Below are 16,548 nucleotides of genomic sequence, written 5' to 3' on the forward strand. Positions count from 1 at the left end.
AACATAGTTTTTCGAATTTTAAAACTTGCTTATAAAAAAGAGGATGTAGGCAACAAACTTTATGTTTTTCTTGCCAAATTATTGTTACATCATATCAATAAGATGATTTTTATAATTAATTAATAGTTCTCATGCTTCTTCTTCTTTCCCGAAATTTTAACAAAAAACCCTAAAACCACATTTTTTTTCAAAAAAAACCGGAAGCGTCAAATTCATTTTTTTTTGATAACCAAAACCCATTTCATTGTTTTTTTCCCATTTTTTAATTTTTTAATTTGAAAACCCCAAAGGAAAAACAAAAAAATGATAATTTAACCATATTACCCCTAATTATAAAATATTTAAAAAAAATCAACATACATACTTTGTAGTCCTCGCACCCTCACAATCAATAAGATGCTTACAGGGGGCTTTCCAGTTTTTTCCTTGATATTTTCTTTTTTCATTTTTAGCCTCCTTCTTTTTTTTTTTTCCAGACCACTCCATATGGATTTTATAGTGGTTCGATGAAAAATTTTTTTAAGAATCTATTTTTCCACTTTTTGAGATATTCCTCCTTTTTTTACGGTTTTAGGTTATTTATTGAATTTCATCTAAAACAAAATTACAACATAAAAAGATCTTACGGGTTTTTCCCAATTGTTTTTTTCCCATTTTTACCTTTTTTTAATACCACTTCACATGGATTTTTATAATTGGTTTATTCCCGTTTTTTGAACCCTCTTTCCCTTATTGAGATATTCCTACGCTTTTTTACGAATTTAGGTTATTTTTGAATTTCATCTAAAACTAAGGTTAAAATCCATTGGAAGGGGTTTGACACATAAAATAATGAGTGAAAAATTAATAAATATCAAAAGAAATCTATTTTATCTATAAATAAAAATCGCATGTCAAAATTCATAGAAATATGTAAATATTTTCTAATTTAATTTAAATTATCATACTTTATCATGTTATTTAAGTCAATATTTTTCCCTTTTAGTATTTGCTAAATTTCCTACCAAACTTATTCCCACAAAATTTTTTTTTAAAAAAAATATTCAATTATATGACGAATAAAATTTAATAAATATTAAAACTTTTCGAAGATATGGTTAACATGAATTCACTAAATTAAATTTAGTAATCAAGGAGGGTTCATATGGTGCTCTCCTTCTGAGTTTGTTGGCCGGAGGAAAATTTAGTGGAGTGCTCCCCCCCCCCCCCCCCCCCGAAGGGGTTCTCCGCCCAAAACCAAATATAATAGGGTCAATAGATCCTAAAAATTTAAAAATTAAAAAAATTTTGTAGTAGAAAAATTGAGACAAAAATTTATTTGATAAAAATTATGTTTTTTTTTTTTAAATTTTAAAAAATTTAAATTTGTCCACGAAAAATATATATATATATATATATATATATATATATATGTCCTTTGCCGTCTTAAAAGGGCAAAATTAGATATTATTTTATATTTCAAACTGGTTGAACACCACATATATATACAATTTAAAAAATTTAAATTTGAATGGTGTTTCATGTGAACACTTGTTTTGTTACTGCTCCTATACGTACTACTGTTCCCCAACATACTTCTCCCGTTCTCCGACCCATATGCGTTTCTTTTAATAAATGATTTTTGATACGCAATTCTTCTTTTCCCCCATTTATTGCTCTTTATTTTGATCTCGAGTCTGGCATACACAACTTCATTTTTTTAATAATTTTGAATCTTTTGTGAAGGCCCTTTATGTAAACCCAACTGAGTCTGGCATGGCCCCCATGCAGGTTCAAGGGAAGATATACTTGCTTTTCAAGAAAATAAAATAAAGAAAGTAAAGAAAAGATAGTGGATCCCTATAGGGAGAAAGGTTTAAAAATTGCGAAAATATGATTCTCCCGGCCTGTGCAAGTTTGGACTGATTTAATGATCGTTTATTTATCAACTTAGTCCATTTTGATTTTTGACCATCATAAGTCAGTCCAATCCGCTGATTCCACACTCTTAATCATCGGTGTCTCTGTCACCATGTTGGACAAACATAACAGCAAATTATGGTTCTCGGCAGATATGTATAGCTTGTATCTTCACTATATATGTTGAATTGTACAATTTATCCCGATGTGAATTAGGCTTTTATCAATTCCCAATACTTATAAATTTAAGAACTTAGATTGACTTATTTTAGGTGTTTTTAAGCAAAATAGCTTTTAAGCAATTTTGTATTATTTGGATAGAACTAAAAAAATGCTTTAAGCATTTATTTTTAAGCTAAAATGACAAAAAAAATAAAAGTCATAACCTAAATTTTTAACGATGACTTTTAGCTTATAAGTTAAAAGTCATAAGCTATCCAAACGGGCTCTATGACTCCTAATTACTGTAATAGTGTGTTCTAAAGATTCCATATGGACTTTTGAGAGGTTGATTTTTCATATACTAATGTACCTTCTGGAGGATCATTGACTTGGGAGATGGGAAAATTACTTTGATAGATTTAATGCAGAAGCTATTGGAATGCTGAGAAATATCTCTAACACTACAATTAATTAGCTACTCCCTCCGTCCCATTTAACTATCCTTTCAGCCCGAAAATACTAAATTAAAGGGATAGTTTATTAAATTGTCCTTATTCAATAAAAGTAGATTGATTGTTTCCTTTTAAATACCATTCATTATTCTTTAATATTAAGGGGATACATACAATATAGTTGGAAACAACAATTAACTTTAGTCTTGAATTCTTAAAGTGACAATTATTTTGGGACAATTTTATTGAGCTAAAGCGACAATTAGAATGGGGCGGAGGGAGAAATTATTTAGCAGAAACAAAGATAATATATAATGACTAGTTTTGCATGAAGTTTGTTATATGTTAATGTGACAGTTTAGTTCTAGAAATGTCAAAGTATGCCAACCACCTAGAAGCAATGAGCTTGCATTTGACAACGCATACATTTTGGTTTGTGGGAGTAGGGGAGGAGGTGTGCTTGTTTAACTTTAACGTAGATGAATCAATAACTAATTTCTGATCTTATCAATTTCAAGTGGAGCTGTGGATATGGTCCCTCGTGAATAGCCAAGTTGAGCACACACGTATAATATATTGTATTGCATAGACTTGATTCATGGAAAAGTATTGCACGATTATTGAAACAAGTAAAAGACGGTGGAGGCTTGATTTGCAAGTTAAGAATCACTAAGTCCAAAAAGCTTGCATTGCATATAAAATATAGATATCATCCATATGCAAAATTAACATTGAACTCTTCAAACTTGAAAATCACAATAAGTTACAGCATCACAACCCACTGGACTCTGCCAAAATGTATACTCTATTATCTAACCACGAGATCCAATACTCGAAAGAAAGAGACAGCGACTCACTGGGTCCTCAGTTACTCCTTTAAGCAGCATACGTACACTCTTCGTAACCTGCATTCATGTGCAAAAATTTTCACACAAGTTATACCTATTACTTCTCAATAGTTAACAGGCAATATAGATAATTCAACTGAATAGTCGTAACCATGAGGCTAACAATTTTGGCTAGACGAACTTACTAGGATCATAGTTGGTGACAACACCGGTATTAATGAAGTTACAATCAAACATTTTACGACCGTTTGCTTGATAATAAGCATTCATGGCGTAAGCTGCATGAGCTCTGATAGTATTGGGTTCGTAGCAGGGGCCACCATCTTGTATAGGTTGACAATCTATTCCAGAGCTGCACACAAAGTCTATGTTCGACTGCAAAGCAGCATCACTAGCATCAGCCTTTGGCACCACCATTTCTTCCCTACTTGGTGCCATAGCAGGCGGAGAGCTTGAATTAGAATTTTAAGTCAATGAATACAAAGTGACGCAACATCCACCATACATTTAAATGCATGAAATACATATACTCCCTTTACTACAATTTGTTTGGCTTGATACAGACTACGAGAGTCAAACTAACTAATTTTTTGTATTAATTCAACATGAATCTTCAATTTTAAAAAAATAAAACTTACTACCTCAATCTCATTTTAGTTTCTTTCTATATTTAGTAGTTACAATTAAACATCCTATACGAATGTTTATAATCACAAGATTCAAATGATATTTTAGTTATACACATATTTAATTTAGGATCAAAAGATTCAAAAGTTTCTTTATTTCTTAAACTCCAAGCATGAAAATTCTACAAGTCACACTAGTTAACAATTCAAAATATTTAGAAAGTATTTGGAAAAATTATCATCAAAGAAAACATTATTTGATCGTCAAATATTAATTAAGACAAATAAATAGAAACAGGAGGAGCATATTTTATGATTACACTTAATGTTACTAATACAAGGTAAAATAAAGCTTAATACTTATAATTTATATGTAGCCTTTGAATAGGGATCCGCCCATGGGGTAGAACACAAATCAATGCTAGTGAGTTTATGCTATTCAAGAATCGGAAAAATCAAACTATGAAAAAAAGCGCGGGAGATTTCTCGGATCAATAATCATTATTGTTAAGACAATTATACCCTTAATTAACACTAGCAACAAAAAATATATTGAGGCATATACTAATAGCATATTTTCGCCATTTCATACAATGCAAAAAATTACCTGTGCGTTACGCAGAATGCCCACATCGTAAACGGGTGTGAAGTCGGGTCGGAACAACCCGAAGTTACGCTCCGAAGTGCCAGGCTTGAGGTTCTCATTAAACAATGAGAACACATAAGTCTCAAAGGTCCTGTTTGGCATCAATGGAGTTCCCACCCCAGAATTCACATGCTTCACAAGATTCACATTATAGAAACAGCATTCTCCAAACTAACACCGGTTGATTCGGGTCACCGAAGAAGGGCCAACCGTTCCGCTACAACAATATCCACGTCATTATAACCCAAAACTTCCCTGCTGAATACACAGCATCAAGTTGTGCATCAAACATGTTTGTATAATTCATTCCAGTAACTTGTCATAAACCCCATTATTGGGTTTAAATAGAGCATAATCTAGAGTTTTATCATTAAACCGAAAAAAGGGTATGGACAAATCATGAAAGGTGATTTAGTTTCACGGTGGAATTCAGCATCGGGCAAATATTACCCGGTCGTAAACCGTCTAAAAGACCCGAACTGGGTGGTTCGAGCCGGGGTTTAAAATTCCCAATGAATGTGGTGTTGACACCTTGCAAGGAGATGACAAAATTGGCCCAAAAATCATAACAACAATAAACAATAATGTAATCTAAGTGTCAAATTTTAGTGTAGAAACTTTACTTCTGTCTTTAGAGGCAAAGAGGCTGACCCTGGCTTAAGAAAGGTGAAAAGGAAAGCATAGAAGATAGACAACAAGAAGATAATATTAAAAAAATTTAAAAATATAACAATCGAGGCTAAAGAAATGATAAGTAGTAATAGAAATCTAAGAATACGAAAATACAAGAATAATATTAATACACTAAGAATGAAAAAAAAAACGCTCAACTCTTATTAACCAGTATCCTAATTCTCACCACCCCTAATCCAAACCCCCTGTTTATTAGCCCATTTCAATTAATTTTTGGTCTATCAAAATTTGGATGATATTACCCAAATTATTCATAAGAAATTTATCGCCTTTACTAGATATAAAGAATTATAAAAGAAAAATAAAGAATTAAACAAAGAATTGGTGGTTTAATTTTTTTAAACATTTCACCAAATAACTTTTGGCCGGCAATAACCCCTCAAATGATGTCAAACAGCCATTTGCCACCCTACCGAATATCACTGATTCCGGCTATTAACAGAGCTTGTGAATCGCTCTCATGCAGGGACTAAATGAGCGATGGGTTTTTATCACCAGTACCATAACTCATTTCAATGCAAATGCGATGTATTTTGGGGTGTGGATAATACGGAACAACGTTTTCTTCGACCATAATTGTGCACCCTCGGGTTTAGAAACTGATAAAATGTCGCCATTAGGTACCGTAACGGTAACCCAAACGCGGGGATCAGCAAAAGCGCGGATAATTTCTGGGTTTGCGTCAAAGATCTTGATTTTGTTAATGGTGGTTTGGTCTTAATGAAAGGGCGACTTGGGTGGGTGGTGGGAGGTTTTTACGGTTCCGTAATTTATTCCGATGTGAATTACCCAAGGTGGCGTTACAGAAAAGAAAGGGAAATAAAGTAAAAAGAATGGCCATGGAAACCTTGAATAGAAAGAAAATTCAAGACGAGGGAAAGGGAATTGAGGATTTTGTAAATTGTAATAAGTGTTATTGGTAAGAAGAGTTGTGTGCTGAGTAAGGGCAAAAACGGTACTAAATTAAAAATTTTCCCAAAAAAAAACGGGTGTTTTAGCCAGAAATTACTAACGTGAAAAAAAAAATTCTCGCTTTGGGTTAAATTTTTTTTGGTTAAAGGTTCGGCTTGTCGTTAACTCCTTATGCCGATTTAAATTTTTATGCGTAGGTGTTTTTTTTTTTTAATTTCTTGTTTTTTGGTTAACCCTTAATTTCTTAAATTTGTATTATAAGATTCTTTCCATAATTAATAAAAAAGCTTCGGGACAAAATTTTAATTTTCTAGAACCCAAAAAAATTAATTTGGTAAGGGTAATCCATGAAAACAAAATTGGATATTATTTTGTTAAAATTTAAACCCCTTTCCCCTTAAGATGTGCTTTTGTTAATTCTTTACGAAACTTTAAATTGTTAGTTTAATTAATCCAAATTTTTTCCCCAAAAGGCAGCTTTTTCACAAAAAAAAAAAACTTAATTAAATTACAATTATTTATAAGGCCTTATTTAAAAAAATGTAATACAAATTAAGTTACTTCCTTAATTTTAAGGGATAGATGAAAATAATTTAAGCCAAACTACGCTTTTTTAAAATAGGACTGGACTGAGGATTAAAAAAGAATGCCTGGTATTTAAGAGACAATCAATCTACTTTTATTAAAGAAGGGTAACTTAGTAAACTATCATTTGTTTTTATGATTTTCTTAATATGCCTGAAATGAGCTAAAGCTGACGATTAAAATGTGACCGTAGAGTAGTTAATTAGTGAAAGTTTAGTCATCAATTGCAATGCAGTGTTCAAGAATTATACGACACTACATTGAGCTCTTTAAAAAATATATGGACTTTTGATGTCATTTAAGTTGTGCAAAATAAAACACTCGAAGATTTAGATAAACCGATGCTTATTAAATAGTCTCTTCGATTTATAATAAGTGTCCACTATATAAATCAAAAAAGAATTAATGATTTTCTTCTAATTTACCCTTATTCAAATAAGTGAAGCTTTTAAGTAGTCAATGAACCTATACTAATTGGGCAGTACTTAATTAATCCCATGTTAGATCGGTTCCTAGTGCAGATCAACAAGAAGCATTAATTAAACTCATGAGGGAAGGGCATTCAAGACCAAAGACCTCTTATCCCATCATGTTGGACTCCAAACTTAACTCTCGCATGCTCGAAATGACGTTTGGAGCGTGAGTAATATAAGACGAGGGGACAGCGACAGAAATGAAGGATTGAGATATATGCGGTTCTAATACCATATTGAATACACGAATCTTTGGGGCTAACTTAATCACAAAAGCTAATTCGTATACATAAGTCATTGAAAATAATTTCTACAATATTATGTTACTAAAATATAATAACACTCCGAAATAAGTAGAACCAACAAGACAGATAAGTTGTTACAATATATATTAAATTACTCAAAATAATATAAAGGTTCCTCATAGTGGTGTACATAAGTCAAATCCAAAAAGAATTAGTGCTAAACATTTGCTTGCACACTACTACAAATTACAATTAGAAGCTACTAAGTAAAGGGGAGTTTTCTTGTGCATGGTAATCCCACAGCTTCTTCCATATCAAGATCCTTAGCTAGCATCCCTTTAGGAAGTGACCAATCATAATGAAATATGAGATTAGCAATTGCAAGCTCAACAAGTGGTATAGAAAAATTAATTCCTGGACACCCTCTTCTACCTGCCCCAAATGGCAAGAACTCAAAATTTTGGCCTTTGTAATCAATCTCTTTATTCAAGAATCTCTCTGGCAAAAATGTTAATGGATTTTCCCAGTATTTTGGATCTGTCCCAATTGCTGTTCCATTAATGAGGACTCTTGTATTTGTTGGTATTTCGTGGTTCATTATTTTACAGCTAGAAATTGTTACTCGAGGCATTAGTAATGGGGCTGGCATATGAAGTCTAAGAGTCTCTTTGATGACTAATTTCAAGTATTCGAGTTTGTAAAGATCAACTTCTTCAACCTTTTGTTTTCCTTGGCAACTTGTCTTACTTCTTGTTGAGCTTTTTTCATGACTCTTGGATTTAATATGAGTTCTGCCATGATCCATTCTATGGTTGTTGATGATGTATCTGTTCCAGCTACGAATATATCCTGCTCATGCATAATGTTGCTTAGTTTATATAGACCTTTAAGAACTTTTAACACACTCACAGTATTTTTACATGTTGTTATTAGAAAAATAGAAGACGGAGAATAGAATTTAACTTTGAGGTGTATGAAACATACTATTTCTAAATTGATATAGTACTTGCTAGTTTGACAGAGTTAGTTATATTGGCAAATTAAGCTAAGGCGAAATAAAATAATAGAGTAAATAATAAATAGATGTAAAGATAATTTTTCAAAAAGTTATTTGATCAGGCCTCACATCTATGTTATATGCAGGGGGATTGACGTAACTCTCTTGTGCACGCGAGCCCAATTCCTTTTCTTGCTCTTGATAACCCACCAAGAAGACTATCTTTTATAAAGTGAAAAAATTAATTCTTCCAATTCAATAAGTAATACTCTTTTTTGTGATGGAAAATAACTCCATATATACGTCTCAAACATTTAGTTTGCAAATGTCGTCGTTGTATAAATAACGTATATATACTATCTCACGCATCTGGGCCATAAATGATGAAATTTTATGAAAACAACTCAAAATCAGTGAATGTATGATAATGTCTGTTCTCGTATAGTTTTATATAAATTGTTCAACTTCTTTTCAGTAACTTTTGCATCTGCTTGATGCCTTTTTAATGAAACTACTTTTTCCGAAAGAAAAACATTTAGATAGACACATGCAATTGAACTTCAGAAATAAATACTTCTGGAGCAAAAATCCAAGTTACAATGATTAACTTGTATAAAAAGAGAATTCGATTAGTTAAAAAAAAAAAAAAATTGATTAGGGAAGGAAGAAAAAGTTACCTGGTGCGCTATGTTTATGGAACGCGGAAGCAGTCACGGCTGGAAAAGTTTAGAGTTAGGGGTTGGAGTGTGTGCGTTTTGGGCGTGGGCGAGGGAGTGAGGATAGGGGATCACCGACGGCTAAACCATGTAATAAACTAATAATTGTGCCTAATCTAGTATACTAGATTACCGAATGGCCAGCTGAATTAATTATCCTTTTTGTGATATCCATTCTTCCACAGGTAACCTAGTTATCATTAAATATCTTTTTCAGTAATTTGATGATATAAATTTATTTATATTATCGTGCATATAAGTTAAAACTCTTATTGAAGAGACACAAAAAGGAAAAAGAAAAGAAAAAGCTAGAATTAGAAAAGCAAAGGAGAAATAAAGGACAAACTTACAGCAAGAAGGCCTTTGATGTGATTATCGTGGAGAGGGACATCTTGGTGTGGATCCTTCTGAATTCGAAGCAATACATCAACAAGATCTTCATCATCCCTTTGTTTAATCCTACTACTTGAATTAACATCATCTTTTATTACTTTGTCATAAAACTTATCCAATTCTCTAAAATTCTTTCAAGCCTTTCATCCAGCCCATTAATTTTGTTAATCCATGCCATCTTAGGAAAATAATCAGCAATATTAAACTCACCCAACAATTGTGTCTCATAAAGAATTTCATAAATCTTTTCTCCCCATTATCATCTCCTCTTTCGTCACTTACTTTCCCAAAAGCCACACGACAAACAACGTTATTCGCCAAGGTTAGTGTTAACGCACTTATGTTAACGGACGAGTTTAGAGTACAACCAACTTCTTGAACCAAACGGCTCACTTCCATGTCTCGGATTGTCTCGAAACTTTGTACTCTCTTTGTACTTAGCAACTCCAAGACTAAAATTTTCCGAAGCTCTCTCCAGTGATCACTGATGAAAAATATAATTAAGCAAACAAAGTATGTATTCTTCAGAATTTAAGTTTAATATATGGTATGTGGTAGCATGATAACCGAGCACAATGGCGAAACCAAAATTTTAACTAAGAACATAACCCCCACGAAGAATTCAAGGAGATTCAATTTCTACTATATATACATAAAAAAAAATTATATCTAAACAATATAATTTTTCGGGAAGGAATTTCAATGACACCGCTTGGACAAGCATAAGGTCTGTCACATCACAACCGCCGTAGATCTTGAATATTTAAAAGTACCATTTAGGGGTCGTTTGATAGGAGGGTTAAGTCATCTCATGTAGACGGGATTGGATGAAATAAGATGGGATAACTTATTTCACCCTCCACATGACATAACTTATCCCATCTTTTATCCCATATAGATGGGATTGGGTGGGATACCAAAGCAGTTATCCCACCAACCAAATATGTGATAATTCAAATCCCATAAGACTAATAATTCCATCTCATCCTATCCATCCTACCAAACGACCCCTCATTGTTAAAAAACGTTTGTGCATATAAAAGAAAAAACGAATAATGACCGCATGTGAGTCCTATTGAAGATATATACGTAAATAAAAGTGTATTCCTCCAACAACTTACCATAGGGTGCGAAAGACACGTCGAAAGATTATAGCTAAGTTTTACAGCGAGAATATAAGAAGGACGGCCAGAGAAAGCAACATCGTGTGTTCTAAAGATCTCTCTAAACAACATCGTAGTTTGTTGTTGCTAGACCTGTAACAGAGAAAAGTAGAGGTTAATCTTACTTATCACATTATTATTTATGTATTGGCTAAGGAGAGTTGTAAGACGTTATATTCAGCAACTAACATGTAATATGCAAGAGCATTTTCCATTTGATTAACGAGGAAGATTGAGGAAGTTGGAATTGGTGTGAATCTCATGGTCATGAACAATGAACATAAAGTGTGTTGAACTTCTTTTTCTCTGAAGATGGTAAAATCTATTTCATTTTGCTTTAATTAATAGTTTCCAAGAATGCCCTGCTACATACATGAATGTCTCCCTGTGTATGTGGTATTTCTTAACAGTTTAATCTTCTAATACCCCAAAGATTGGCATTCGGATATCTTATTTTCTCTATTCATATAGAAAACTTTAGCTTTGAGGAGTGCACTGCACCATACAGTTGTGTTTAGTGATAATTCATTAAAAATTTAAAAAGGTTTCTCATTAAATTACCATTTTCTTTACTACCAGCTGGTTACATATCAACCTATACAGTGTTTTTAACATCTAAGATGCCATTTCTGCATATTCTCTTTAACTCTCTATCTGCAAAATATTGGTTTAATGTTAACATGCTCCTCTTTTTCCTTTTCACCCAGCACTTTGACAAAATATATATGTTGTCTATTTGTCTTTAAACCTTCTTTGCTTGAGATATACGCACTAACAATTGATCATTATTTCAAAAGTGCAATCTAATATGTACCAAGCTTATCTTTTCGTTCGTAGTATCTTTGCATTTCAACAACTTATGCTATATGCTCACAAACTGAATTGGCCAACTTCCAATTGGTATCAAGTTTTGGACATTCTATCTAAATTTAAAATGGTCCACATTCTGCAAATAAAGTTGTCTATATATGCGTTAAACCTCCTTCATCAGGGGCCATTCTCCGCTAGTTTCTATTTAAGAAAAAATACGAATATTGTTAGAGAGACTGAGAACTCTATTACTCCCTCCATTCTAATTTATGTGGCACCGTTTAACTCGACACAAGACTTTTAAAATTTATGGTCTAAAACATACTTTAGACATTTGTGTTGTTATAAATCATTTCATTAAGGGTAAATAGAAAATTTTAAAGTTAAGTTGTTTCTAATTATAGAAAGATGACATTCTTTTTGGAACAAACTTAAAAAGGAAAGGGTACCACATAAATAATTAGAACAGAGAAGTACATTTTATGTTGAAACTTGGATATAAAATGTTTGGAATAAAACGAAATAAGAATTAATTTAGTTAAGGCTTCAATAGATATTGCAACATTTGTTCATACCACAATACGTAGTCTAAATTGAATCCAAAAGAGATCTTACTGTGATACACCAATTACTCTTAAAAGTTTAGGATTCTTGTTATCCCTTAAATTTTCTTTACGCGCATTCCGAATAGGAACAACTTAAATTTGTATATCTAATCTAAAATTCTATATAATATTATAGCCAAAAAAAAAAAAAAACGCAACGTCTACTTTTATTATTCTTTTTCAATTTTTAGTGATAATGCAATCTTTAAAACCCCTTAAACCGATAAACATAACAATACGAAAAGACATAAAAGAGTATTATCCATGATTTATTCTTACAATTTTCACCTTTTTAAATTAAATTATTCGACAAACGACAAGTAATGACACAATCTAGTAAAGTTTCCATCCGACAGTTAAACGACACAATCTCGTAAAGTTTCTACTCGATAAATAAACGACAAAAATTAACATAATTATCATAACAGACTTAACAGTTAGGGCAAGCGTCAGACTCTTCCTCCCGACTTTCCGTATCTTAGAATTGGTAACGACATAAATGATTTTAAACACAAAAATTACTTTTATATATAATAATAATAATAATAATAATAATAATAATACTCCCAACAATATAATATATGAATTTGGTTAATTAATGGAAATCATTAACAAAATTATACTTCAATTAACCCTAACAATATACATATTAATGTCCACAATCTTCGTAGTATTGCAAATATAGTAGGAAAAAGAAGGTAAGGTATGGTGATTCTTCTTAACGCACAGGTAATAATAGGGATAATGTTACTTCTCAGTCTTCTCAATCTGAAAAGAATGTAATAACAACTTAAATAAAAACTCTTACTTAAAAAGACTCAAATGTAAAATCTAGAAAGAAAAAAAAGTAGTTGATCACTTTCACGTTTAAATAGAGACATTAAAGTGATTATTTGGACACAAGCAAAAAAGTTACGGTGACAATATGATCCTCTCATATTTAGCTATCAGCTCTACTTGAACACTTGACAAAACCACTCTCTCATCTTTTCGCTTTCAGTCTGTATCGAAAAATCTTTTCTCACATATAACTCGTATGCTTCTCTTTTTTTTTTTTTTTTTTTTTCTAGATAAATTCTAGACACAAACCCTCTTTTCTTCTCAAGTTCTTGACCCTCTAGCTAGCTAAGTACAGGCTGGTACTGCAAATTCTGCAACGTATCTAAGGGACACGGTACTAAACGGCAGAAAACATGGGAGGTGATAGTCCTAATTTCTGCAAATTTCAATGCCAATACTTTGAAAAAGAAAAACAAAAGGCCAACAGAACTCTTGAGAAAAATAAATTTAATTTTGATCATGAGAAAAGGAGGTTCAATTTTGATGATCTCTTGATTGATGCTTAATTCGATTAAATGCAAAATAAAGTACTCCATGCACCCCAAAATAAATGACCTTTTTTCGTTTTTCAAAAATAAAATTTGACTAATCGTTAAAGTTAAATTGAATTAGAACAATTCAATATTTTAAAATTAACATAATCAAAAGCTATACAAAAGTATTACTCATAATTTGCAACTCTTCTCATGTCAATATGACAAAATATATTTTAAAATATTATTTGAAATTCACATGATAATTTGGGATGGAGGGAGTAGTATAATATGGGATAAAAAGTATTCTTTTACCTTGATAAATAGTTAATTAATGAAAGGTTAGCCATCAATTCCCAATTAATGAAATGTTCAGGAACTATATTCACCTTACAAATGTGCTCTTTCAAGAATATATGGACTTTCCCTGCAATTTAATTTGTTAAAAAGCTAAATACATGTAGTGTAGAATCTACAGAAAATTCAGATAATCTGATGCTTATTAATGTAAAATCCAGTTAGATTGTCCATTAAGTATCAACAAGAAGCACTTCCTCTCACATCTATATATCATTTCTACTCAAACACTTCTCAAAATCACTCTCTCTTCTTCTCCCATTCAGTTTGTATCGAAGAGTTTTTTCTCTTCCTTTTTTCTACTCTTTGTACCTTTCTCTTTTTGTTATATCTTGAAGATTAATTCTTGAGAGCAACCCTCTTTTTATTTCCCCCCTTCAATTCTTGACCCTCTATCCAGCCACTTACAAAGTGATGGATAATTTTGATATCTTCTATGAACTTGAACCACTCTTTGATGGTGATGAATGGGACCATCGAAAGATTTCACCTAATCAAATCCACAAAGAAGATCAAATTCTTATAAATAAGGAACAAAAGAAAGAACCTACTGGTGATGATCAAAAAATTGTCATGCAAGAAAATGGCCAAGAACAAAAAAGTAACACAGAAATAAAAGATTTGAAAGCAGATGATGATGTTAAGGGTAAAAAAGAAGATCAGAACATTCCAACGGATCTAACTCTTTTGAATGAGGACCAACAAAATGAAGCTAGTGATGATGCCGAAAAAATGGCCATGCAAGAAAATGGCCAAGAACAAAAAGGCGAAATAGAAATGCAAGATTTGAAAGATGATTATGAGGTTAAGGGAAAAAAAGAAGCTCAGAAGATTTCAACAGATCAAATTCTTTTGAATGAGAAACAAAAGAATGAAGCTAGAGATTATGTCAGAAAAATGGCCATGCAAGAAAATGAGCAAGAACAAAAAAGTGACATAGAAATGCCAGATCTGAAAGCTGCTGATGAGATTAAGGGGAAAAAAGAAGCTCCTGAATCTACTTGTCATGAGCCATTGGTGGAAAGAAGAACTAACCCTCTTAGGGTTAGTAGAAGGGCTACTCCAGTGGAAGTAAGGCCAAAACGTAAGAGGATTAATGCTGCGGATTCTACCTTGCCTGATGACTGGGATATTGAAGTTCGAGTTAGAAAAAATGGAAGCACTTCTGGCCACAAAGATACGGTAAATAATTAAACATCCTCTTAATCTTCCTCTTCTTCTCATTGAATGTTCAATTAATTTGCTAATTTTCCACCTTAGAGATATGTCTACTTATCTTCTTAAGGTTTCATTGAACAATCCTCATCTGTTTTCACAACAATGAATAAGGGTTGATTTTGGTCGAATCTTATTAGGTACCCCATTCATGACTATTAGATTTTCTTAATCCTATTCTATCTAAATTTTTCTTCCAATTATTATTTAATATTCAACCATTTGTGTACCTCGGATCGTAAAATAGATTAAATCTGGCAAAATATTCATTCATGTATGGTGATTAGAATTTCTTATATATATGGTGTTTAATTTCTTGCAGTACTACATTGAGAAAAGTACAGGCAAAGTTTGCCGGTCAAGGATGGATGTCCTTAGATATCAACAATCCAAGCAAGCGGTATGTGATCAAGCTTTGCTTATCTATACAATTATATGACGTGAACCGTTAATACTCCCCTTCTTTAATAGATTGAGTTGATTTATGACTAAGATTACTCAATTGCCAATTATATATATCGGTGTTGCTTTTTGTACTTGACGATGTTATCAAAGTGTTGTATCCATTTTGCAGGAGTAAAGCTAAGTTCAAGAAGGATGAGAATTGAGAGGTCAAACAATTGCGACTACAGTCTACTAATTTGTATTTTCTTTGACATGTGTTGAACGATTGCATATTTAATTTGAGGATTTTATGTGGAAGTAGTTGATACAGTATCATTAATTTAAGTGCTGTTAATAGCACTTGCTTTGTTGTTAACGATAGTTGCTAGTTACTCCCCTCTCCGTTTTATTTGACCTTCTTGATTTGGTACTCCCTTTAAGAAATTACTCTATTTATTAGGAGTTTATTTTACTAAATCTCCCTTACTAATTATGACTTAGAATAACATTGAATGAAAATAATAAATTTCTCTTAATTTGCTAAAAGAGACAAGTAAAAAGGAAACGGTGGGAGTAATATATATTATTGTCACTCTTTCGAGTAAAACAAACGACACTTAATTTTAGTGATGGCATGCGGCCTCTATAAATTTGCTTTACTAATATATCTTCATGGTTGTATAGGTGTGTAAGTTATTAATGTGTAGTATAAATATCATTGTATGTGAAAGAACTCATGTGTATATCGCCCTTAGATTTTCTTTTATTCTAGTTCTGTTCCTTGTACTGCATTAGAGAGTGAGTATCAAACAGATGTGAAGTTTAAGTTGAATAATGCCAACATTAAGTTTCATCTTATACAAGGTTGATATGAGTAAATGCCTTTAGCCCGACAAATTATTGATACATATGGCTAGATTACTCAAAATGAAAATTAAGATCTCAACTACATCCTCTAAAAAATTAACAATCTCTTTATGTTAGTAATAAGACTATAACTCATACACACACACACACACACACACACACATATATATATATATATAACCATCAC

General features: G+C 32.1%; 1 protein-coding gene and 2 pseudogenes across 1 annotated transcript; 1 reads left to right on the forward strand and 2 right to left on the reverse strand.

The window, feature by feature from the left end:
- Positions 1 to 3,199: 3,199 nt before the first annotated feature.
- LOC132054041 (glucan endo-1,3-beta-glucosidase-like) lies at positions 3,200 to 7,594 on the reverse strand (annotated as a pseudogene).
- Positions 7,595 to 7,647: 53 nt separating this feature from the next.
- On the reverse strand, positions 7,648 to 11,073 carry LOC132054042 (cytochrome P450 71A9-like; annotated as a pseudogene).
- A 3,018-nt stretch (positions 11,074 to 14,091) lies between these two features.
- On the forward strand, positions 14,092 to 15,874 carry LOC132054692 (uncharacterized). The gene is made up of 3 exons (XM_059446664.1): positions 14,092 to 15,077; positions 15,433 to 15,510; positions 15,685 to 15,874. Exons 1-3 carry the CDS (start codon positions 14,310 to 14,312, stop codon positions 15,688 to 15,690), a joined length of 852 nt encoding a protein of 283 aa, XP_059302647.1. The 5' UTR covers positions 14,092 to 14,309; the 3' UTR covers positions 15,691 to 15,874.
- Positions 15,875 to 16,548: the final 674 nt, after the last annotated feature.

The sequence above is a fragment of the Lycium ferocissimum genome, chromosome 4 (assembly GCF_029784015.1).
Source record: "Lycium ferocissimum isolate CSIRO_LF1 chromosome 4, AGI_CSIRO_Lferr_CH_V1, whole genome shotgun sequence".
NCBI classification, from domain to species: Eukaryota; Viridiplantae; Streptophyta; class Magnoliopsida; order Solanales; family Solanaceae; genus Lycium; species Lycium ferocissimum.

What these genes read in the sequence shown, in the direction of transcription:
- LOC132054692 (XM_059446664.1), top strand. Translation starts at nt 14,310, where the DNA reads ATGGATAATTTTGATATCTTCTATGAACTTGAACCACTCTTTGATGGT. An exon ending in CTTCTGGCCACAAAGATACG is followed by an intron (nt 15,078 to 15,432) that starts GTAAATAATTAA and finishes AATTTCTTGCAG; the next exon opens with TACTACATTGAGAAAAGTAC.